This window comes from Nothoprocta perdicaria, unplaced genomic scaffold (assembly GCF_003342845.1).
Source record: "Nothoprocta perdicaria isolate Ctin4 unplaced genomic scaffold, notPer1 scaffold_318, whole genome shotgun sequence".
NCBI lineage: Eukaryota > Metazoa > Chordata > Aves > Tinamiformes > Tinamidae > Nothoprocta > Nothoprocta perdicaria.
In genome coordinates this window covers 208,719-234,127 of record NW_020455553.1, presented here as the reverse complement: position 1 = coordinate 234,127, position 25,409 = coordinate 208,719, and the positions used below count along the sequence as shown (strand labels likewise).

Below are 25,409 nucleotides of genomic sequence, written 5' to 3'. Positions count from 1 at the left end.
CATCCTCCCAAAGGCATCCTTCATCATCCTCCCAAAGGCATCCTTCATCATCCTCCCAAAGGCATCATCGTTCACACCACCCCGGGCAGTCCTCTCTTCTGAGACAGCTCTCAGCCTGACACACAACAGAACAACATACAGGGACATCTGAAAAGAAGAAAAAAATTAAGTAACTTATCTAAAAGCAACAGCAAGAGCATGTTCCAAGTGCACAGTCGGGTAACTCCCTAGCTCATAAATATCTTCCCCTACGCATTTCTTGTTACCACTAGTGCTCCAATCCCCAAGTTTCCAGGAAGATGGGAGCAGCTCAGGTAAAGGCCAGGTCAAAAAAAAGTAATAAACTGCAACCAGCCCACACCAGCTTCATCACATTCGATCACCTGCTACCATTAAAAGACTCCCGACCTTTTTTTTCAAGATGGGTAACAAATCTTTTGTCGACGTTTTCACATTCGCATAGCAAACAAAAAAAGAAGTGCGGAATCCCAGGCATGAAGTCGAGTCTTTATTCCCAAACAAGGGATGCGAACGCTCGGCCTGCTTTCCAAGGGTAAAAGGCTCGTGCCGTGCCGCGGGGCCCGCGGGGTCGCTGTCCCGCCGGATGGATCATCAGGAGGTCAGGGCGCCTAGGGAAGGGCTGGCACGGCGCTTAGCTCAGCGGGCTGCGAAGGACAGCACGACAAGCCAGGCACGGCCTCCCAGTGCCCTGCACGAGATTAGCCACAGAACCAGGGGCTGCTCTATTTGTTTAGACTAGATGTGGCTTTTTTTCCCCCTCTTACCTATCTATCACACACCAGCACACAACCAAAAAAATTATTTCCTTCTTTCCTTCTCACATATATTTTTATTAGCTATAAAATTACACAGCATTTGAAGTCAGAGTTAAATAAAGCTTGGTTTATCACATCAATGCTTCGGGGTTATAGAACAGCTCAACACAGTCATGCTAATGCACAGTCAGAGAAACAACAGCAGAGAAAGGTCACGTTTGGTGACTCCCCAGGGCCTGCCTGGGCTGCTACCAGCGTGGCTGGACACCACATTCAGACTTCAGGTGCTCAAAGTGACACTGTTACACTAGCGGTTGGGGTGGGAGGTTTCTGCAGGAGGAAATGCCAGTCCAGGACCTCCCCTGGGCCCCTCAGTCTTGTGGGAGACACCCCATGTCCCCCGTGCAAGCAGATATCCTGCTAGATTCAAGCTCTGTATTCTGTTGCCAATTCAATGCAGGAATTGGCCTGGTTTGCTGCTGAGTTCAAGGCTGTTGCAGGAGCTTATGTCACATCACATGTTTTTACGAAAGGCTTCAGTGACAGCTCTACCTGCTGCCATGGGATATCCTGGCCATGAAAGTGTTTAGGATTACACATAACTTATTTCTCTGGAAACTTGACTTTCCCATGCCAAAAAGCAAGCTTTCTGTGCAAAGTTCAGGGTGTGTGAGCAGAGCGAGCTCCCCAGGACAGCGCTCTGGAAGACACTGCAGGAAGAGCATAGCCAGGAAAGAATACATGCATCCCTGAACATGTGTCATGTTTCTTGGAGCCCTCTCTCCCCCACTGCAGAAATGCTGGGCAGGTAGGAGGAGGACACCGTGGTCCAGGCTCTCCAGCAGTCTCTGCTCCAGCGGGATGCCAGCAGGCGCAATGCCTTGAGGAGCACCGAGCCCTGCGCTCTTTCAGCGCCCACGCGCTGGCACGAGGGGCTGGCGTGACCACGCGAGCTCCGGAACCAGGGTCCCCTCACGCGGTGTCCCTGTGCCCTGCAGCACAACGGTCTAACGGCAGGAAGGGCAGCACCTCGCAGCCTTCCCTCTCGGGAAGTTCCCCAGCACGCAAGGCCCGGAGACTCGGCGCCAAACAGCATTGGATCCGATGGCCATGGGGAAAGAGCCGAACACCAGAAGCGACGCTGCTTTTCCACACGTTCTGCCTAGCCGTCTCCTCTGCCCACAGGAGGCGGCTGAAGGAGAGCAAGAAAGCTGTGCCAAGCTCTGCTTTTATCCAAACCTGGCGCTCTTTGTGCTGATCCACCTCCCCTATCCCTCCAGCCTTGGCGATTCCCGTGTGCTGCAATGATCTTTTCTTGCTGCTGCCCTGAAGATCTAACAGCTAAAGCCACCAAAGACATCAGGGTCGAGATGTGTCTCAAGGATACAGCCATTCCTAACTTTTCTGGCACAAAAAGACCTTGTATCTCCACAGAGGGCTGTAAAGATGTATGAAAGAACCAAAGCGTCTACGGGAGTAACAGTCCAGCTCTACCCCATCAGCTAATCATTAAAGGTTTCCTTTTGAAAAGCTCCTTGTCTCCCTTCTCTTATGGTAGAAGAAAAAGTGGTATCGGTCAGTCCCTAGACCACAGGCTAAGCACAGGCAAGCCACAACAGTAAGATAAGGCACGGCCATGCCATCTCAAACCTTAATTTCTAACTGCACTACAGGCGCAAGCACTGTCCACCCCGATGCATGTCGGCGCTGCACACTCCAATTAACCTTCCCTTTGGTTAAGGAGGCCAGCCAGTCAGGCACAGCCCTATTAGAAAATTACAGAGGCTGGAGGAGGCAGCAGGAGCGGAGGGTGAGTCAGAGCAGAGGCTGCAAACGGGCTCCGGGGGCTCTCGCCGCGGAGGATCCCGGGCAGCAGCCCCGCACGCGCGGCGCGCGCTGCCGCTCACCCAGCGCGGCCGCACACCCAGCCCGCCGCGGCTGAGAAGCCACGCTTCAGCCTCCATTCCCCAGCCTCTAACCTGCGTAGCTGTCCCCATCTCCAGGGCATCGGGAAACTCGATTCACCCTCACAGCTCCGGCGTGATTGATATTCGCAGAAAAAGCAAGCTCCCTGTGATAAACTTCATGTGTGAAGCACAGAAATATTTCTGACAAAATTTGCTATAATTAAACAGTACCAATTATAGAGAGGACTGGCTTAGTTCTACCAATTAAGCAAAGAAAAATTACTAGGTTGGAGATTTTAGGTAGGCAAACGGGGCAGCTGAAGTTTTGAAGCTGGCACAGGAGACAAGACATCAGAGGGCCTGGGATGCTCCAAAGCCAGGGCTCTGGCAGCCGCAGAACCAGCCAGGCAACGAACACAGCAGCAGCAGCAGCGAGCCCTGCTCCCTGTTCACTGACCCGGGCTGAAATTTCAGCAAGTGCTTCTCAGGAACAGGCACGGGGCTCTTCTGGAGCAGCCCAGCTCACGCAGCAGCATCACACCTTAAAGGAAGGTACGTTCTTGTCACCCTGCTCTGCGGCCTTCCCCATTAAAGAGCCTCCTCTAAAGTAACATTATAAAAAGAATATGAGGAAGGGCAAGTTAAATACTGTCCAACAATATTGTCCTGCCTTGCTTCTCCACTCGAGAGATCTCTTTGTAATAACTACAGGAAAAGGCAACAGCTCACTTAGAGGAATTACCCAAACTCAACTTTTTAACATTTCAAACCGTTTCAGGTCTAACGTGGATGGTATTTTAAAGAGACTGGAAATAGCAGCACACAGATAAGCTTGTAAAAATACGCCACAGAAATTAGTTACTTCCAGATTAAGAGGCTCTTTCTACAACAATTGTAACTGTGCAGGTTTCTCCAGATAAGGTTTCTTTTCACAGCCAGGCCTGCCCACGTGATTGCTGCTAACACCCAGGGCATCTTCTATTACTGTTTATGCTTCTTCAGAAAAATGTAAACAGCATAAAATGGCAATATGTCAGTGCTAATTGTTTCAGTAAGCCAGTTCCCTTCCCATTTCAGCCCCTCCAGTCACTAGAAATCAGTCAGTGCAATAATTCTTGTCAGGAGCATTGCCACATACACTCAGGCAGATTTGAAGAAAATCAAATATGTGGATGGTTAAAGAAAAAGTGTTTAAGAGTCTGAATGACAGGGGTTTTTTTTTTGCCAGAAAGTCATCCATAACCTACAGAATTAGCAAGAATTAGGTTATGTGTCACATAATCAAGTATCTTAAGCCAAACCAGATGCCAGCTAGTTTAATAAAAGATTCGGGATGCCTTGAGTTCCAAGCAAACATGCAAGAAGCCCATTGAAAAGCACAGGCAAGCAGAGAGAATTGCTCCCAACAAGGTCGCCCAGCTGCAAACCAGGAGGCAGGTCTCCAAGGTGGCTCATGCTATCAGATAGCAGGGGTGCTGCCCAAGCTAACATGTTAAAATAAGACACGAGGGCTTCAAAACAGCTTGCAGCTCCTCAGCTCCTAAGCTGAAGGCACCAGAGAGATGAGAAAGGCTGAACCCTTGGCAAAGGAATCAAAAGCATTCTTCAAAGTCGGCAGTAACACGTGCCAAGTATTCAACAAAATTCTTGCCTAGTCCTTTTAAGCTGCACAGGGACTAGCTGCTAACAAAGAATCTCAGCACAGGGAGCAGGGAAAGGAGGTGAGACTCGCTGGATTTTGAGGCTGTAACATAAGCTCTCCCTCCTCGTTCCTCTCCTTCCACTACTAACATCACTATGTCCTACCTAGAGCGGCAATTTTGTCACCTCCAAGCAGGTTTGCTGAGGCCAAGGCACTTCTTGCACTTGAACGGTATTTGGCACGTGAGTTCTTGGGTTTCTACAAGTGACTGAACAAGTTGCTCCCACTGATCACCAAAGAGCACAAGTGACAGAACTGCTCGGATGCTGCAATCTAGAAAGGCCCAACTTTGAAATAATCCTCTCCTGTGGAAAAACAAATACATTGCAGATTAGCTCGTATCAACTGCCCAACCCAAGTGGTCGGCCCAGGAGAGTACTCCCAGTACTTAAATTTTAAAAAACTTAGATTTTAGCATACATTCAATACTAAGATACTAAAACCCCATCGTTACAAATGTTATAATAAAGAGGATACCTTTCCATCATTCTGCAGCTAAGTTAACTGACCACAGTGATTAACTGGAGGTCATGTCAGCAGCTGAGATACAGATAGGGACAGCTGACCACTCAGCCATTGGAAACAAATTGTCAGCTATCAAGATGAAATGAATATCTATGCAATGCTTTTTATTTTTCAGTGAAGAGCAATCTGTTTTTAGACCAAGCAATGAATTTTAAAGTTAGAAAATGGATCATATTTAATTATGATGCTGTGGCAGTATGAGTTTCAAAACAGAGAAAGACAAGCGATCTCATGAGATGCACATCTAAAATAAGATAAAAGCTCACTGAAGAATGCATCCCAATCCTTACAAACTCCTAATTTCTATGTGTGAATCCAGTTTAGGCTGCAAGACTTAAATAGAGCTTCTTGTGCTCGAAATGACAGCAAGCAACTAGTCACAAGCTCTTGTGTCTGCAGGCGAAGACAAGAGACTCCTCCCTGGGTACGTGGCTGGCGACTCCGCGCGGGCCAAATGCCAGCTCCGGAGCAGATCCCTTCCCTGGCTCCACACATCATCGGGGGGACGGGGGCTCATCCTGCTGCAGACCCCACACTCGGATGGTGTCCCGGGGAGGTCAGCAAAGCACCGAGACCGTCGGCTCGGACGGCCGTTTAGGGAAACACTAACATACTCGGTCCAAATGCAAAGAACACACTGAATTCTTACGTTAAACTCGCTTCTCAATTTCAATGCTGGAATCAAGAACAAAAAAGTGAGGAATATTCTTTAATTTTTTTTTTTCATACATCTTTAAAATAAAATTATAACCTAGCAATAAGAGTAGGTTACTAAAATTTCTGGCATCCCAATGAAAAAGAGTTTATTTCTGTTTTTGGCCATTTGCTTTTTTAAACTCAATTTCAGGAACCATATTTTGCATTTCAATGCACAAAAAGAGAAGCTGGTCCAATTGCCAGCCCAAACAGAACAGTTTTACACAGTGGAAGCCAAGCACCACCCAGTTACTTCTTAAAGCTTTTGCCAAAAATTGCCCACAGCCCTAAAATAAACCTGAAATGCTTCATGAACATTTGAGGTTCATGAAACCTCAAGGGTTAGGACCTTAAGTTAAAGGCCCTACCATTCTTTTCTCAACACTCTATCTAATATATATTAAATTCAAATGTCTAAGGCACTACAAGCACAATCATAACAGACTTCATTTGCTGGTCCATATCCAGCAATATCAAGCAAGCAACGTGCTGGGGAGAACAGCTCACTCTCCACCAGACTATTTTATCAGGTTATCCAAAACCCAGAGGTTTCAGAAACCAGTGATTTGAGGAAAGGGAGCTGCAACTATGGACGTACAGCCATATACAAACAGGATAAATCTCTGAACAAACATCCGGGATGCACCGAGTGAAAAGCAAGTACACAGAGATTAAATTAAATGCAATGGAGAGCTGATCTAAGCACACATGACTCCGCTACCAAGGACAGCACCTATTTACAAGCAGAAAAACATGCCTTACGTTAACAGCACTGCAAGAATTTTCACACCACCACGACAACGCCAAGTCGGTCAAGTTGGGCAGAAAACTTGCACGCAGTTACAACAGCAGCACCTTAGTGCACTTGAGGGCATTATAAACATGCAGCAACCTTCTCTGCAGCTGAGCAGCGGGTTCTGGGGCTCTCCTCGTGTCCTAGCCCATCTGCACACAGATTAAGAGATAAGAGATCTCCATGGGGGAAAATTGTCCCCACATGAGCCCCATCACAGCTGCACGGGTCCTAAGAACGGGACCATTAGGTCCTACTTACAGCAAGGATCATCATCACAAGCACCGGTGCTTTCAAACCCATGCAAGCGAGGTAAGAGCACCATCTGTGACAGCACCAAATGCTATTTCTAAAATTCAGACCTGTAAAATGAACCTAGTTTTAGGCTGTTCCACACCCAAAGATTAAGGTAAGAAGTGCAAGAGTACCAAAGCTTGAGACTACGCTACTTTCGCCCCTAAAGCCCTCCTTTCCAAATGTCTGCAAGCGAATCCACGAGCCTGGATTATAGAGATAAGGAACCTGGGCCAAGGGATAACACAAAATTAACTTGTTTGAAGATGTTAAAGCAAAAAAATAAAGAAAAAAAAAAGGCAGTACACACAGAGGGATATACTTTTTTCTTTGAATGATGCTGCAAAGTGAAGGCTGCCAAACCAGATAACAGATGGCTTGTATTGGGCAAATAATATTCAATACCCTTATTGAAGCTGGAGCTCAGGGAGGAAGCTGCAAAAGAGTTTGCTGAAAGTTAGCGATACAAGAGGCACCCAAAGGAACATGTGAGATTGCAGCAGGACCGTCTCGCAGCGCCCCAGCATCCACCACCCCCGCAGGCCTCCACCAGCACACCACCAGCTGCAGCACAACACGACTCCGGAGAGTTTTACTGATTTCAGCAAGAAACCTGGATTTACAAGCTGTAAGGAGTCACTTTGGAGGCAGTCTGGAATATGAGGATAAACACACATTGCTCTACCCACAGCTGCATGGCATTTCATCCATCACTGTGGAGCAGGGATGAACGCGGTTCTCATCAACGCCTCAGCCGCTGCAGTCATCTTCACGTGCCATTTAACTCCTGAAGTTGGGCACGGTTTACATGTTCAGATACACCACATTTTTATTTCATTTGGATAGTGAGAACACTTGGGCAAAACAAGCAAATAAATAATAACAAAAGAGAATTGTAAGATATTTTTGTGTCTAATCTCAGTAGTGTTTGGAACCTCTTCTGAATGACTGCCTCAGGTTGCAGGTCTTGTTGAACATTTATTTCCACTGGATTTAAATTGCTCACATCAGTCACATGAAACTTGTGATTTATCTGAAACCTTGCCTTGGCGGTGTAAACACCACCAGACTTCTGCAAGATTCATCCTTCCCGCATCAGCTGGAACCATTTGTTCCCAGGCACGAGATTGCTTTATTTAGCTTAAACCACTACACAGCCCATACACTTACCCTTACATACCCCGTATCTGGTCTAGAACAACAAACACACCCACCCACTCTGAGCAGCAGCATCTCAAACTGAACTACAGCCCACGGGCCCCTGCTGCAGCACTGAGGCAGTCAGAGCAGAGCGGAGCTTAACTATTAGCACAGGGTCACGGCACATTAATGGATTTTCCTGAGTGCTCTGTGTGTGTATGTGTGTGCACACACACACACATATATATAAATATATAATATAGGTGTTCAGAGATTAATGGTAGAAAACTGCAGTAATTCATTTTCTTAAAAATAAAAAATAAAAAAAAAAGCTGCATGGAAAACATTTCCTGCCTGCAACTGGAAAAATACACTGGATTCTATCACCACTCCTGTATTTTTCCTTTGAAAAATCCTCTCTGGTAACTAAAAAGCAAGACTGTTTTGTTCACTCCATAAAGCTACAGTCTCTAAGAGCACAACTATTTGCAAAACCAGCTGCAGTTGTGAAGAAAAAGAACCAGGGGCTTCTCTTGACGGGTCGCAGCTTCTCCTGGAAAGGTGGTTCCTCCGCTCCGGAGTTCACGGCTTTTGTCATATCAGGGCTTCTCTTTTATCTTGAGGATATTGAATTTATATTTGGTTTCAGCTATTGGCATGACAACCTTCCTTTAAAGGTGACGGAAACGGAAAGATTCAAGTCTACCGCTCCTAAAAAATATATACACTTTAAGGAATTCTCTCCTCCTTTCACCATCACTTCAATTTCCTTACATTAAAGAGTTAACAGATCTTATTTTAGCATTCTGGCATTAAAGATTGCCATAGGTCACCAAATAAAACTTAAGTGAAGTCCAGCTCGGAGAAGGATCTCCATAATACAGATTTTGGAGGTGCCTGCAGTGTGAATTTCAAAAGCGGCTTGTACAAGCTCCCATCATCCAGACAAAAATATAGATCTGTTTGCTTGCATTTTCTTCCTGGAAAGGATTGATTTTTTTTTTTCCCCTCTCCCCTTCCACCCCCTTCCCGCCTTTGCGGCTCTAGACAAGGTTTCTCAGAAGTTGTCTCTCCTGGTTTCCCCAAGAGCAGAGCGCACCGAGCGCATCAACTCCTCGCACCCAGCCCTGGTGAGGTTCCGCGGCAGGTCCTGCAGCCCCTCACGTAAAGAGGAGCCAAACAGACCCTCAAACCACCAAATCCATTCCTACTACGCATGTGCTACACCCGAGCAAGCAGGACGTGTTGTCTTTTGGCTAAAAAATACAACAGTCACAACAAGAGTGGTCTACGGGGAAGCCTTCATTTAGGCAACGCGTCCATGTGTTTGTCCCCTATGCTCACCTGACACAAAATATTCCAGTATGGTGTAAGAGGCTATAGTTAGAAGAGTTAAGGAACTATTCCAACACTTTAAGTCCTTAAGGATCTTGAAATTCTAATTTCCCAGTTTTCAGAATTTCCCAGCTAAATGTGAATAAATAGGGGAAAAAAAAAAAAAAGGTTCAAATTCCTTCCACAAGACAAGGTTCCTTACAACAAGAACTCGCTTCCAAAATACTCAACTGAAGTTCAAGCATTACCAAGGAAAGCTCCTACATACTTTAACACACAAATGGCAAGAACAGAGGGAGCCCAAACAGAGATACAGACCAAAAAGATCTTTTCTGTTCTCAAAATTGTATCTAGATAAAGCTCTCACTATAGCACTGCTTAGTAAGGCTAACAGAGAGTCTCAGAAGCAATACTTTAAATACATATAATGGAACCTTTAACCGACAAAAAATAAATTCTTAATATTCACTGTGTTTTATTAAAAAAAACCTATCTCCACCTTTTGTGCATGCCAGCTGTTATGTACGGAATGACATTCAAAGAAAATGTTATTTACGCCTACTCCTAGAAATGGTTTCCATTGATTGTACTTGAAAAGGCAGAGCCTCATCCCTTCCTATACAAAGGCCAAATGCTTTTCCAGACACCCGTGCCCGCAAAGCGCACCCGAAGGAGCGGCCAGGCCGTGCCGTGCCGTGCCGCAGGGTGAAGGGCAGGCGCCCCGCGCCGGCAGCAGCGCCGCAAAGCGCCGCGCGCAGGACAGCGCTCTCGCCTGGCACCGCTGCCCTGCCCTGCGCTCGCCGCGCCGGTCACAGCGACGTCCACCACCATTGACAGAGCTCCGCACCAAAGCCAGGCAGGAAGCTCCCAGAGAGAGGTGCAAGTCTTTCCTAAGCAGCACAGCACCCTCAAATCCGGGTACACCTAAAGAACTGGGCAGCTTTTACTAACATTACTGCCGGATCTTCATCTTTTCTCTCTATAGCCCCTGTAAAAAATATTTCTTTGGCGAAGAAATTCCTCCTAAATAAAGAATATTACATGGAGCGACAACAAACATGCCGAAACAGGCAGAACATCATACTGCCCAGGGGAGATGCTCCCAGCAGAGCCCATTCAAATATTTTACCATTTGGAACAAGACAAAACACCTGGAATGCCACTGAAGATAGAAACCCTGTTGGTTAATGTTGCAGGATACGGTGCGCAGGGCTGTGACTGAATCCACATAGTTATGTTTACTTGCCATTAAGCACTATGGAGTTCTTTGGGCTTCGAAAGTGAGTATTCCCACCGCAGGAACATCCCCTCTGATGAAATAAGTAAGGCAGCCGTGGATTCAGGTGCTGCTGGCACAGCAAAGCTGCTCGCTGAGGCCCGCTTCACGCTGCCAGGCATCCCCGTTCGCCAGCTTAGTCGGATGGCAGCAGCCTAATCCTCCCGCTTTGATCAGCGGCAAAACTGCTCGTTTTTGAAAGGAACGAGCATATGGAATAGGCAAACTCTGCAGCCGTCACCTCCTGACAGCCTCCCCATGCAGGCAGCGAATGCCAGAGCTACGGAGCTGGCTCCTTAATTAGAGATCAAGGACGTCTGTAAATAAACCACGTGCAGAACATTTTATAGCCCGGGCTACTGTTTTATTTATGAGCTTCCTCACGCACGTGCCTTACAGAAGGAAGCTGAAGTGCCTTATACACAGAGGTTTTACAGCACAGAAACTCATCTCCCGACGACACTTCCCCTCACTACAGCAGACTGGGCCATTCTCTGCTCTTCCCCGTGGTGCTGGTCCAGCAAAGGTGACAAAAAATTTGGCAGATTGCACATTGGCAGCCACAGAAGTCCCCAGGGTCAGCAGTGGGGAAGCCCCCGCGGGGACATTCCCAAGGCAGGAAGACAACATCAACACTGGACTCTTTAGCCCACACTGAAGGATAAAATAGTGCAAACAAGTGAAAATCTCAAATACAGACATTGATCTCACTACACAGAGAACTGTCATAATTCCTCTTCCGTGATTAATAAAGCTTTGAAATGTCTTAGGAAAAAAACATCATTCATGAGAACAGGCATCATGAGCCAAGTGCCACAACCAAATACCAACAAAAGGGAAAAAGAACAAAGGAGTCAAAAATAAGGTGGTGACAGAATAGAAACACCTCTTCCAAGCACCCCCAATACCACCCTAACACCACGATCCCCACATCTCCCCAGTACCACAGTAACCATGAAACCACTCTCCAAGTCCTTGTGGGCTGGCAAGGCCCTCCGGCGTATCCCGCTCACCACATCAATGGGATTCAGGAGAAATAGACAGCCTGGAGCAGACGGCCCAATTGCCATAATAAAGGACTGCTGCCTTGGCTTGCACAACACCAAGTTAACACGTACAAGAAGCCAAAGCCTTTAAGCACATATCAATACAGCACTGTATGAACCACTGAAACACCAAACTAAAGGGGTTAGCAACGTGGCTTCATTATGTTAGCAGGATGGGGGAAGCTCCTCGGCCGTCGAGAGCTCCCGCATGAGCAGCCCCTGCCAGACGGGCTGCACCAGCCTCACTATCCGTATCCCCAGGGAGATGAATTCCACGCCTGATGACTAATTCATTACTCGAGTTTGTGCTTAGGCAAGTCCAAGCGCAGAGCACACACCTTCCGAGGCCAAATTCCTTCTCGGCCGGCAAGGCAGCGGGGACACAGCTGCTCCATCTAGTCCACCGCACTAACACACGGTCTAGCTCAGGCTGTTGAGGACAAAAGCTGCAACTGAAGCCGCAGCAGCAACTGAAAGCAGAAACAACTGAAAGGGAAATTGGTATCACTCAGTTCTAACTGATCTCAAACTCAAGAGACAGATTGGAAAGACCCATGAAAGCCCCTTTTGGGAGCCGAGGCACTTTGGCTTTGAAGCCTTTCAGACTCCAGCTCAAAATCCAGCACCCAGAGCAGCAAAATAACCTTCTACTCCAGGAAGCACTGGGTGCATCTAACAGCAGAGCCAACAGCGGCTGTGGCAGAATCCCGTGCCCACGTGTACACGGAAACAGGAGCCAGAAACCCAAACCCGTGCCCACGTGTACACGGAAACAGGAGCCAGAAACCCAAACCAGTCTGGCGAGCTCGGCTGGACAACGCTCCTCCTCGCAGGGCCTGTCCCCCCTGCTTCCCCTTCATTATCCCTCTTGATCCGTGGCTTTCCGAGACACCACGGTAGGGAAGGCATGTGTGGAAAAGGGCAGTGCTGGAGCTGTGGCGGGCTCCCCATGGCTCATTTATGGCTCCAGGTGACACGCGACAGGGGACGTGTCTGCAGCAGCCCCATCTCAGCAAGTGTGACGCACGCCAGGGACGTGGCGCCCGCTCTCTAACAAGGCACCGCCAGCGCCTCTAATCCTCCCATTGCTACGGTGCAGAAAGATTTCATTTCATCCAAGGCTCCTCGCTTTAACAGCTTACCTTCTGAAGCATAAAATTTTAATAAGGCTTATCGGCATGATATTAATTATAGCCCATGACAAATGACCATACTGTATTCAAGGAAACTTCTAAATCATTCGAGACCCCCAAATGCGAGTGCCATACACACCGTTGTCACTTGTGAGCACTGACTGACCCCAGTGCAACCACAAAGAGCAAGAGGCTTTCTGACATTTATTTTTTCCTTCAGGCCCTCTAGAAAGCGTTTTTATCTTCAGGCAACTCTGCGAATTAAAAGCTTCAAAAGGACAAGGAATTCGCAAGAAAAGTTTTCTTGTATCAGCGTTCAGCCAAGGTCAGGGCAGAACCAAGTCTTAAACTCGGACTTCCAAGAAATGTGTTACCCTGTAACTGGCCAGAGAGGGAGGAAGGAGAAACCTGAACTTTTGTCTCGGATTCCTGTGGAGTTCGAGCAGCACTTGACAAATACCAAGCAATGAAAGAGACGTTCAATTACCAAAAAAAAGCCATATCAGCTTCTGAGACTGCTTATTTCCTTGCTGTCTGTCTGCTACTCCTGCTTAGGGAAGACCAAAAGTCACGCTGAAACTCCTCAGTCAAGCCAAATGCCATTAATCCATGCGCAGCATCTGCTTTCCAGGCACCTCAGCCCACCAGGCTCACCACTACCCCTCTCGCTGCCATTCATTCCTACCCCTGTGCTCGTCCACGGCGCACATCTATATCTAGCTTTAGATATTCTTGCGAGGCCAGGTTGGTTTTACGGAGTTTTTCTTGAGACTGCATTCCTCGTCACGTCGGAACAGCACCACAGGACTCGGCTTCCACGTTTAGGCTGGACCAATGCAGGGAAAAAGGGATCCACGCAGCGGGAGCAGCACAAACTAACTTACAATATATTTACAAACTAAATGACATTATTACAACCGGATTCAAAAACACACACTTATAACCTCACCTTTATGGGCTTCAGCTTGATAAAACTAAGATATTGTAATGTTGCAACTTTACATTATAACAAAGCTTAAAATTACATATTTTAAAAAAAGATTTACATTGCATAAGGCTTTATTATTTTAACAATAAAGCATCAAACTGCAAGGCTATCAACATACTGTAAATAAAATGGGTGAAATACGTCCTGTGACACCTAGTGCCTTCACATTTATTTAGCATCAGGAAAATCGAAGATAAGCAGCAGCGGCTTGACTTGTATTCAGCACCCGTCCTGGTTAGTTGCAGTAATATTTAATGGGAGGACAGAGCCCTCCCGCTCCGGGCGGCCACGGCGACAGCTACCGCGCGCGGCCCTGCGGCCGGTCGGCGCTGCAGGGAGAGGGGCAGCTCCCGCGGGGCCATCGCTGCCCTCGGGGAGACCTCAGGGCTCTGTGGGGTCCTGGCTGCTGGGCCGTTTTGCAGAGACAGCTTACAGAGCGATTCCCACCTGGAGGGACGGGGTTTCTTCCCGGGGCCAGCCGTGCGGCTCGCTCCCTGCCCGCAGCATGCATTTCTAAAGGCAGAGCAACCAATCGCATGCCATCCACGCTGCATTATTCACCACGTAGCTGTAGGCTCATCCAAAATCTTAATTGTCTAATGATTCAAATCGCCTCGCTCAAACACAGCTCCAAAGAAAGGACGAGAAAGCCTGAGGCTGCCTCCTACACACACATTAAATCTCGCTCTTGAGGTATGTGCAAAATCATTTCAAAAAAGACTGCACCAGCCACATCCATTGCTTCTTTATGTCTACATGTGTCTTTATGTCTCCAGCCAAAATGTTATTTGATGTTTCCTTATCATCCCGGAGCGAGGGGTTGTCTTTTCCCACCGTCCAACCACAGCGTGTTGACAACCCGCGACCTGGAGCACGCCCGTTCAATCACAAAGGCCATGTAAGGACCGAGAGCAAACACAGCGCGGCCTTTTCAAGCTCCCGGGAGCAGCAGGGAAAGGAGCGCAGTGCTGAGGAGCGACGCAGGGCCCTTGTGCCGCGCGGCCAGGAGCTGCTCGCAGAGCCAGAGGGAAACCTGCCCATCGGAGCCGCCTTTCACGGAGCCAGCCTTGCTCACCTGCGGCACCCTCACTGTGACCTACTGAGCTCCAACTGCTCCGTTTGCTCACGTTTCGTAAGCCTTCATAGCTGGTACCAAAGGATGCTAAAAGAAAAGTATAAAAATAATTACACAGCAGTTAACTGTCCCTACCCAGCCTCAGAAGCAGCCTTGAACCTAGATTATACTGCTGACTACCGAGTCGTATTTGAGCTCCTCTCCCAGCAGGACAGATTCAGGGTTGTCCGAACTACTGTAGCTGCTATCCACAACGTGTCTTAAGCGGGTGACACGTTCCCGGCTAAGAGCTGTTCCCTGCTGCCAAGACAGCTTTGAACGTGTCCCACACCACGAGGTGGAAGTCAGGGCCTAGGCTACAGCCATCAAACCAAAGCCTGTCCCAGCAAGGCGGCTGCACTACTCACAAGTTGCTCTCCATCATTCTAGCAGCTTCCTGCTTTTTATTCCATGCCTGCTTACCTTAATAAGCTGTCCCTGAGGTTATTTATGCAAAGAAATGCATTTCAGATACAGATGGCAGAATCCAAACACTCGGTTGCGCTGAGGAAGCATCAGAGAAACTGGGCATCACCTCACCGCCTAAACGCTGGGGCGCAGCCAGCTTCTCCTATCGCTATCCGTGTGCTCCGGAAACCAACATTGTCACTGGCATCAGGTACCCAAAGGAAAAGGGGAGCACTGTGGGATTTTGGAGGTTACATCCTAGTAAGAAACATGGTCCCCATCCTTTAGTCATTGGCATCGTGCAAAAAGACACTGGTCCAAGTTCTGTGTGTCCACAACAAGGCGGCAAGAGATACACGGCATCAAGAGACACGACTGCTCCATGGTGGTTGATGGGAAGGGCTTCTGGGGACTCGCTTAGGCCTAAATATTCTCACACAAACAAAGCCTGTGGCAAAGTAAATTAACAGGAAACACATTTATTTTAAATTAAAAGGCTATATATTTTCATATAGGATATAAATTTGTATGTGTATGTGTGTATATACAAAACCAAACCACAAAACTATAGAATTGTGGCTCTTGAAACTTTGGAGAAAAGAGAAAATGTGTTTCTCCACATCCTGCTTTATTCATTAAGGGTAATTATCAACCTAAAGAACATCATTTATTAACAGACATAAATCCAAATTATTTAAAGACATTTGGCTATAGGTTAATACTGTTAGTGTATGTTAAATGAAAGCAGCAACCAGGTAATAATTGCAGATTATGCTGCTAGTGCCAATACTGTCCCACGCTTTCAGACACCTCTTGCTTGTCTAATCTAGAGCTAAGTAAATGAAAATACAAATGCAAGTTCAACAGAATTCCTGCTAGTACTAGAGCTTTTCCCCTGCAAATTGTGCAAATGATGTCTCATTTTAACATCGCCCATTAATTTTGATTATGATTTTGAGCTTAATGTATTCCTACCTCATTCAGGTTTTGCAGTTTCATAAAGCTCTTTAGCAAACAGGGATCCTTCTTCAAAAGGCACTGTGGAATTCACGACTGGAGTTAAATGGCATAAGTAATCTCCATAATGAAACGATACAGCAGAACGCTCCCGTACCATCTGATATTACAACACTATTCGTTTACATAAGTTTTAGAGGGAGGTTAAATTTCAATATCTGAAAGGCAAATATTCCAGGAAATAATATTTGGAGCAGGCCCTGACCATTCAGGCAGATGATGGGAATGAATAATTTACAGCCACCTTTTCATCTTCCCCGCAGCCGAGGAGAGCTGAATTCTAAGGAGCTTGGGGAGATGCCGACACATCTGCTCACCGGGTGGAATAATCCAGGACGCTCCAAGCAATATGGTCCACTAACCTATTTCACCTGGGTGACCAGCCCGCCAGGAAGCCGTGGGAGAAACCTGCGCCATGAGGGATCCCCTTGTTATGATTTGTTGCAAAGCACATCCTATCTCAAAGGAATGAGCCGCCACATGAGGTTTCGCCTAAAAAGTGCTGCAAGTTCTTACTGCCCTTAGCTGGGAACGAGTGCTGCGGGCCTGCCCCACTGAGCTGGCACCCTGGCACGCAGCTCTCCCGGCCACGTCACGAGGACTCGGAGGCAGAGACTATCATCACGGCAGCAGCAATTTGCCCAGATCAGTCTTAATACCACGCACATATCATCAACAAAGCAAACGCATCAAAGAATTCTCCAGGAACTCAAACAAGGCCCATAGCACTGCTGGGGATCAAGCACCATTTGATAATTCAATCTCCCACACATCGCTGGAAGGAGTAACAAGACGAAGCAGTGATTTCCTACAGATGTTGCTCAGGTGGAAGGAGGACGCAGTCTTCATCGATGGAAAGCTTCACAAGAGACCATGAGAATCTACACGAATTAGACTTTTCAGCCTGTGTTATTCCTTTTTTATCTTTAGCATCACAATTTGCATGTGGAAGCAGATGGATGTAGGTGCCATTCATTTCAGTGCAATGAGAAGGGTTATCACACAACCAGCCAAGCAGCAGACTAAGAACCTGCCATCTAGATTTGAGACCCCCTTCCCAGCCAGACTCTCCACTAAGAAAAAAAGCAGAACAGTCACTCACAGACCTCAACAATCATTTTGGAGCTTTCTTCGCTTATTCATATCCCAGACAGGGAGGCTGGTCCTACATATGACCCTGCCACAAGCTCCCAAGGTTGCACAGTTTACCTAATACTCACTCGTCCTCACAGTTCAAGTAATAAATCAGAAAGCATTAACTGAAGATTAGCACTACACTATATATCGAGCGTAGCAAAAGCCAACTGTGCATGTCTACAGCCTAGAATCAAGATTATTTAGAATATGGATTTTAGTTAAAGTAGTCTAAAATGAGATTGAGACTCATGCTGGAAAGATAAGTTTCAATAAGAGACTCCTGTAGTTTCTATGCTAAACTCAAAATACCAGAAAGTAACAGAAAAGTACCTAGCAGCCCCCCCAAAGCCCAAGAACTTGCTCCATGAGTTGTCACAGAGCACAGCGGTGTTTTGGACACCATCTGTACACAGATACCACCAGGCTGAGAACTAGTGCTCATGGTAAAGGCAAAGGAGGAAGGACTTGGGGGAAAAGGAACTAAGCAACAGGGACGGAGAAACAGCTCCATTTCCAGCTGGTACAAACCCACGGAAAGGTATTTGCCTCCGATACCTCAGCACTCCTGTGGTCAATGGAAGAAGAACGGAAGAAGAATGCTCCCCATTTCCCTGGAGCAAAGCGGAGGGAAGCAGAGGAGCTGCTCTCGGTGGCTGGGCAAGATGGAGTTAAACGAGCCGCACAAGCAGCTTGCACCATTTTCTGCTCTCTACAGACAATACTGAAGAGAGCCAATCTTAAAAACACAGCAAAAAACCCACAAGACAAACAAACAAAACACTTCCATAAATACAACAGTTGCAGGTCATTAACTCCCTTATTGTTGGTCAAGCTTCAAAAGTACCAAAGGAATTAGAAACAAGTTAAAATTTAAAATTAAACAAAAAAGTTGAATCATAAACTGGGAATTTTATGGTTAGCTTTGTATGGTAACATCTGATCCTTAACTAAAAGCTTTACATTTTAGGAATAAAAACATAAAACAAAGAGGGGTGAAGTCTTCTTAAGATGTGCACTAAGTCCCACCCGGTTGGTAAAACAGTAACACCTGAGCAAAGAAAACTACTTTAAGGCTAGAGTTTCAGGCTTAGCATGCAGTACAACAAGGATTCTGTTCTTTTGATGACACTAGGACTGTTGCCACCCAGCAAAAGAAAGGTAGTTCTGGAGCCTGCACTTTAAAGAGGTTGCTGTTTTAACAAAATTAGTAGGTTAAGGCAAGTAACCAGCCAAGTATCAAGCTAAATTTAAGAATTATACATGCACCAGCATTGCCTGAAAGAAGAACTTTTCAACATAGATTGGGCATTTGAGAAGTATAGCTAGAAACTAGCCCAACTCTCACAATACATTTAGTCTATTAACTACTATAATCAGGGTTTTAACATTCCAATAAGAAAAGTATAGTTAAATCCATCAAATTAATATTCCACATTATTTTAACTACATCACACCTCATTTTCTGAGGCTGACCAACACAGAGCAGGCCAAAGAAGCAGTTGAGAAATGAGAATATGTTTTGAAATGTTTGAAATGAGAATAATGAGAAAATACGTTTTACCCCATTTTAGGAAATATTGTCCATCTTAGTCAACCCACCACACTAAAGACACAGTTAGTCTTCTGCACTTGCACACTCTCATGCTCTCTCATCTATTTAATATATGTTTTATATATAAATGTACATATTTATAATACTGAAGCCCAGAACTGCAGTTAAGGAGATCTGTGAAATTAATAGTGCATTGCAATCAAAGTGAACATAAGAAAGAGGAGGAAAAAAGGAGGAGTTAGAAATCACTTTCACATTTTCAGTCACTTTCAGATCCTGAGGCAACACAAAGGCAAAAAGTATTTAGTACCTCAAAGGTAACATAAGGAAAAGACAGAGAAATAACGTAAAGGGCTCTAGTGAGAAGGACATGGAGGACACAGGATGAAAGCAAAAAGCTCTTGCAGTTCAAACCGCCAGTGCTAGCTGAGGAACCAGGATGTGCCCAGCACAAGTACCTCCTCGAGCGGCTGCTTGCCACGGAAAAACAAAGCTCTGCTCTCAAACTAGACGGAAGCATTTCCACGAGCGAGTGTTCTCGTAAGTGAGAGGAACCCAGCTGCTGAAGTCCCAAGCCATACAAAGACATGTGTTGTTCTGTGACAGAGGACAAAGCATCCCGACAATCAAAAATAGCCCGCAGGCTGTGAAAGGCCAGGCTTTTGCCCATCAGTCTATTAACTTCACCAATTTAGGAGAACTGAGGGCAGAAAAGCGGTTGTATTCTGTGTCCAGCACCCAAGGCCAAGAAAAACATGATGCTAGATTAAAATCTGCTTACCTTCTATAGAAGGGGCCTGGTCCTGAGCTGCATACAGCATCTCTTTGAAAGCCTGTAAGAAGAAAGGCACAAGTAATCCCATTAGTATTAAAAGAAAAAAAATACATCCTTTAATAAGCCTGTTGGAAAACAAGCAGCAATTCAAGTCCTGCTACCCCTCCAGACTGACACCCATGCTAGGGAGCGTGATGTCAATGCTTGAGCACTGATTTCTCATAACAGGAGGCACACAAGTTCATGCTGAATGCTTCCTCTAGCACCTGTTACCTTACTGAACTTCAAAATTTATTCCCATAATATTTTAAGCATCTACTTTGAGGAGAAAAAAAATAAATAAAATATTTCAGAGTTGTGACATGACACAGAAAGGAGTTTGTCACGGCAAGTGGCACAAGAGCAGCCTCGGGGATTTCTTACCACTGCTCTGCAGTAGTAGAGAAACACAGGCATGTTCTACAAGCTGAGGACAACCTGACAAAACGCGATCACGGAGCCGAGAGCAACGGCACTCTCTCGAGGTGCAAATAGAAGGACAAAATGAACAGAGACCAGAATTATTAACCAATTAACCAGAATATTAACCAAATAGAGGTCTGGGGAATCAGCATTCCAGAGGCCAAAAGGACAAGCTCCCCAGTCGCTTTGGTTTAATCCTTTCAGTTACCACAAAGCAGAATCACCTGTGGGGCACAACAGCTCAGAAGCAACAAACAGGAAACCTGATCAAATTGGATCTCTTTTTAGGCCACCTCCTTTCAGAGGCTTCAAGTTGCTGGTATTATGTCGTTTATAAGTTAAACATGCCCTCTATCACACATCCTAATACAAAATAAAAAATAAATAAAAAAAAAAATCACTGTTTGAATGCTTGAAGGACTAGAATGAAGATTTGGGAAAGAGAAGCAATAAGGACAGTTACGTAGTGCGAGATCACTAATAAAGATAAACTTATCAGCGCACACACACAATGAACTCGAGTGCTTTACACACCATTGCTTCAAGAACTGGATTTTATTTCCCAAGTTTTGAACATATAGAAATCTAAGCCACAGTAGTCATTTAGCTCCCTTTCCAGTCTTGGAAGTTTCTCGTCTCTCCTGCCCATTACCCAGCCCACTTATCACCCTACATCTCTGCACTCACTACACTGTCCCCACCCCAAATTCCCTCTGAGGTCAAAACATCACAGCCTAATAAAAGTAAAAATAAAAAAAATAAAAAATAAATAAAAAATAAAAAATAAAAAAACCACATCATAGCAAATCCCTCAAGAAACAAAACCCACAAGCTCAGCAATTAGAAACTCAATCCTGCTGAAACCTGGCGGTTATGATCTTGTTAAGTAAACACAAGGTCTAAAGGACATGTCTATTTATCACAGGGTATCGCAGCCGGCAAGCTAAACAGGCAGATCAGACATCTCTCAAAAGGTCTCATTCCCGAGTCTGCAGAGGTCCTAACAAAGGTCACTTGCATAACTGTTTTCCCAACTAAGCCCTTGCCCAAGGATGATTCCAGTGACACAGTTCTCTCCTACCCTGCGTTTTGGCTTTAAATTCCTCCTGAACACGGGGCGTTTCAGCCCGTTTCCTCCCATGACTCGCTAGAGAGCGGCGCATGACCTGCTTCCCTATGCCAAGCGGTAAAAACCCTCTGCCTTTCTTCACCCCACTCATCATCCTCCCCGACCTGCAAGTCTTTCCATGAGCCACAGCCACCACGCAACGCAGGAGAAACAAAAAGAGAACAACCTGGAAGGCACAGCAATAAGAAAACTGCTTTTCCTCTTGGCCTACCAAGAGCTAATTTAGCAGCATTTCCTGTCTCCAAGTTTACAACTCATTTAGAAATAAAAAGCCACCACCGCTGGAGGTCCTGCACTGAGGTGGTCCCGCAGACCGCGATCCCACGGGCTGGCAGCAGGTATCAGACCTATGCAAGCAAAGCAATAGTCTGTAAAGCAAAAGGCTGAGCGCTTCTTAGAACCTGAAAATATCCTTAGTCCCCTGGATGGCAAAATTTTAGGAGAGATTCTTTCTACAAGCCACTCTCACCTTCTCATATGAAGGAATTACTCTTTCTGCCCTTAGAACTTAGACAGGAAAAGGTTTTGGTTTAAAGTGAGTTTTGAAGTCTGTTTTGAAGTGAGTGAAGTTGACGCATGCACATCGAGCACCAAAAAAGCAAAGAGAAAACAGTTAGAAACACAACTGTCAAGCCACAAAAATGGACAAATTTAAGGGAAAAAAATGTTAAAAGGTGGAACAAAGCAGTTATTTAAGCTGCCTGGCTTTCAAAGCGCTCCTGCTCTTCGGAGCCTGTGAGCCCCCAGAGGGAGGAGCAGGGAAACAGCAGAGCAGATTGTGGCAGGAGGTGGCGGGCCGGGTGCGAAGCGCCCGTCACGAAGCGCACCCGGAGGAGCGGAGCTGGCGCCGTCCCAACAATCCTTGGAAAAAGGAGCCTCCGGAGACCAGCAGGCTACAACTGCCCCTTCCATCTTCCCAGCCTGCTGCTGCCTGCAAGGCTGGGTATTTTTACCTGTCGTGTCTGCTCTCATCCGCCTCCTTGCCTAGGCCTTGCATTTCCACAAGAATTCTGCCCTCCTTTTTCATGTTATTGCCAGTTTTAAGTCACAAAGGCAGAAACGGACAAATTTGGTCAGTAATTCTCCAGTCGTCTTTGCTGTAACAGGGTATATGGCAAAGAGACGAATACAAGGAAAACTGTGTGCAAGAAGACTAGAGGCTGGTAAGATTTTATGAGACGACTAAAGAGACTTCTGCATCCAGATAAATGAAATCAGACCAGATTAACCAACAACAAAATTGCCATCTGGCAAGTGTAAAACTCAGCTGTGTTTCTATCAGACTGATGGGCACACATACTCACACTTGGAGGTCTGCACAGACAGAGCTAAATTCTCTTCTTTCTCCTAAAGTCCTCCAAAGAAGCACAAAGCAGCAATAGGAAAACGTGTCATGATTTGGACAAATAAAGGACAATGGTAAAAATGCCATTTTACGTGGAGATTTTATACAATGTTATTGCCATTGCTGCTCGCATAAAGCCCGCCTCACCATTTGCATGGAGGGGGGGTTTCAAGAAACATCACTTCAGAACGGACTTTTGTCTAGAACATGTGAAAAGCAAAATTCTGCCTCTGCATATTTTCTCAGAAAGGAAAGTTAATTTGATATTTCATTCTAAGGCAGCCATGGCTTTTGTACAACTCCACCCTCGTGTGGATTCACTCACTGCCAATGGCTTGGGAGCTGCGGAATGGAAGAGCCCAGGACACAGCATCTCCCTCAGCCCCCATCAGCAGCCAAATGCAAACAGACCATGGGGCTTCTGCGAGAGAAAGAAAATAAGAACCTTACCTGCAGCTACCACCACCCATCTTAATTTCTACTGTATAAAGAAAAAAAAAAATCAACTCATATCTGCCCTGATCAAGTATCTGATTCTGGAAAATGATACTACGAAGTGATACTACATTTTTAGGTATTCAGCACCAAACAGGCTCCTTCTTCTTTCCCTAATCGGGGACTCCTCCCAGGTTTACTGGGAATTTCTGCAAGACAAAGCTCCTTACAGCCACACTGGCTGTGCATCTGTTCCAAAGAGGCATCACCCAGTTTGCATCTCAGAAATGATCCTAGCTCTTAAAAGACGTGGGGGCTGTTCAACTGCATGGCAAAGTCACCTGCTCGCCAACAGAAATAACTAGAGATATCACAGTAGAAAAATAAGATGACTACTTGGGAGCTCTATGAAACAGTATGACTTAAAGTAAGCAATTTCTATTCCATTTTATAGTCCTCTCATTACTATCGTTAATTTGACATCTCTCCCGAGCTGAAAATTTTCCCTGCAAAACCTCATCTGTTTCAATCAAAACGACAAAAAGCCTGAACAGCAAGATGCACAATGCCACGAAAGAGCCAGCAATTTTGGTAGAATTCGGTATATGCTTTGCACAGGTACCAAAAGCAGCATTTGACTTCACGTTTGCGAATCAACAACTCGGTATTTTTCCTGACAAAAGCAGAAGGTTGCATGCGTTTTGGGGTTTTTTTTTTGTCTCAAACCTAATCAACAAGTAAACCAAGTTTGCGCCGCCCTTTTATGCTCCACGCTCACCCGACCACCAGGTACTGAATAATAAATGCCCCTGCCATTAGCGGAATATGCATGAGCAGGAGGCTGACTCACATTCAGGCGGCTACACGGGGAGTCTTGAGACTTACTACTAAAAAGGAGGGAGAGGCTTTTATTGCAATTCCCTCTAGGTTCAGTTATCTGGCCAGGGAGGAAATCTCTTCTGTACCATGTCTAGAAGAGAGATCCTACGGAAAACCCATCTTTATTTTAGCGTGGAGAGGAAGTGACCCACAATAACACTGCCCTAGTTAAAACATCTGAAACCAAGAGGCACGATATCCTCCTGCAAAGAGCCCGGGAGCTGAGTTCTTCACACCTTAGTCAGAGCTGTCTAGTTCACCGGGTCCCCTCCCAGTGAGCTGTAGGTCAGAAACTAAAGTATAAAGTATATGGAGCTAAATCTTCCATATGTCTATCATCTGTTTTCTTTTCCATTCCCAGCAGATGCACTTCCAAATTTCCATCTTACAAAATGCATTTCCAAGAACAGAAAGCAAGGAGTTATTCTAGGGACAGCTAGAGACGCGACACCGAAATACCAGCATATTACGTTACTAGCACAATGGTTTTCCTCCTCCACAAACACCGAAACATTCGTTTTGCCATCTAATGCTCTGAATTACTGAAGGAACGCACAATTCTGTTCTAAAACCAAATCCACCTGCTATTTTTATAAACATCCGTTCATCTGCAGCCAGAGAGCAGAAAAGAAAACAAAGGACTGGTCAAAGGGCAGATGTACGGATGGTTCCTTTCCAAGTTACTAACAGAGCAAGCTAAAATAAAAATGATTTTCCATGCAATAGCAGACATCTTTTAATAAGGACATTGGAAATAAACCACTGTTCTGGTCCTAAAGAGAGTATCCAGGCATTCGAGGGGTGAAAGCGCTGCATGCTTTTGGCGGGTTCAGTCGGGCAGCAAGTTCTGCTAATCGCAGGTGTCTCCTAATCCGCTCTCCGCTCCACCTCCGGCTACCGCTTGCGGAGGAGACGGACATCGCTGGCAGCGATCCCTGACGCTGCCGGCCGCAAACACACGCGGCCGCAGGACTAACACGAGCCGCCTTGAGCTGCGCCTAGCTAAACCCAGGTGTCACAGCGAGCACCGCCGCGACAAATTTCTACTTGGGCAACCCTGCGGTCCGCAGGTAATCCACGGCTAAATCCTGCGGGACTCCCCGGCGTGAGGAGCCCTGATGGAGGCGGGAACCGCAGCGGGACACGGAGGCTCGCGGGGACACCGGGCCCTGCGGCGGCTCCCGCGCGGCCTCCCCCGCGGCGCCGCCCGCTCGCGTCCCGCCTCTGCAAAGCCTCGCCTATCTCCCCAGCCCCCGGCCTTACTCCCAGCAGAAGGGCTGAGGGCAAAGCGCGGATCAGCGAGGCCGGGCTCTGCCCCGCGCGGCGCCCTGGGCCCGGCGGGGAAGCGCGCGCGGAGGCCGCGGGGGCCTACCTCGTACTGGATGTACTGCTTGCGCCACTCGGGCGTGATGTGCGCGGCGAGGTGCTCGGCGAACTTCATCCTGCCGCCGCCGCCGCCGCCGCCTCGCTACACCGGGGGGCCGCCGGCAGTGGGGAGGAGGCGGGGGGCGCCGCCGCACATGGGCGCCCGCCGCCCGCGCCGCT

The 25,409-nt window shown here is 46.7% G+C and overlaps 2 protein-coding genes across 3 annotated transcripts in view; one reads left to right on the top strand and one right to left on the bottom strand.

The window, feature by feature from the left end:
* The window catches only part of XPR1 (xenotropic and polytropic retrovirus receptor 1), a 76,620-nt gene extending 51,295 nt beyond the window's left edge, over positions 1 to 25,325 (bottom strand). For both annotated transcript variants that reach the window (XM_026042924.1, XM_026042925.1), the window contains exons 1-2: positions 25,237 to 25,325; positions 19,621 to 19,672 (exon numbers count right to left, since the gene is read on the bottom strand). In XM_026042924.1, coding sequence (XP_025898709.1) covers positions 19,621 to 19,672; positions 25,237 to 25,305 — 121 coding nt within the window. In that variant the 5' untranslated portion in view covers positions 25,306 to 25,325. The remainder of the gene's footprint in view (positions 1 to 19,620; positions 19,673 to 25,236) is intronic.
* Positions 24,898 to 25,409, top strand: part of ACBD6 (acyl-CoA binding domain containing 6) — a 78,371-nt gene continuing 77,859 nt past the window's right edge. The window contains exon 1 of the mRNA XM_026042926.1: positions 24,898 to 24,934. The gene's annotated coding sequence lies outside the window, so the exon portion shown is untranslated. The remainder of the gene's footprint in view (positions 24,935 to 25,409) is intronic.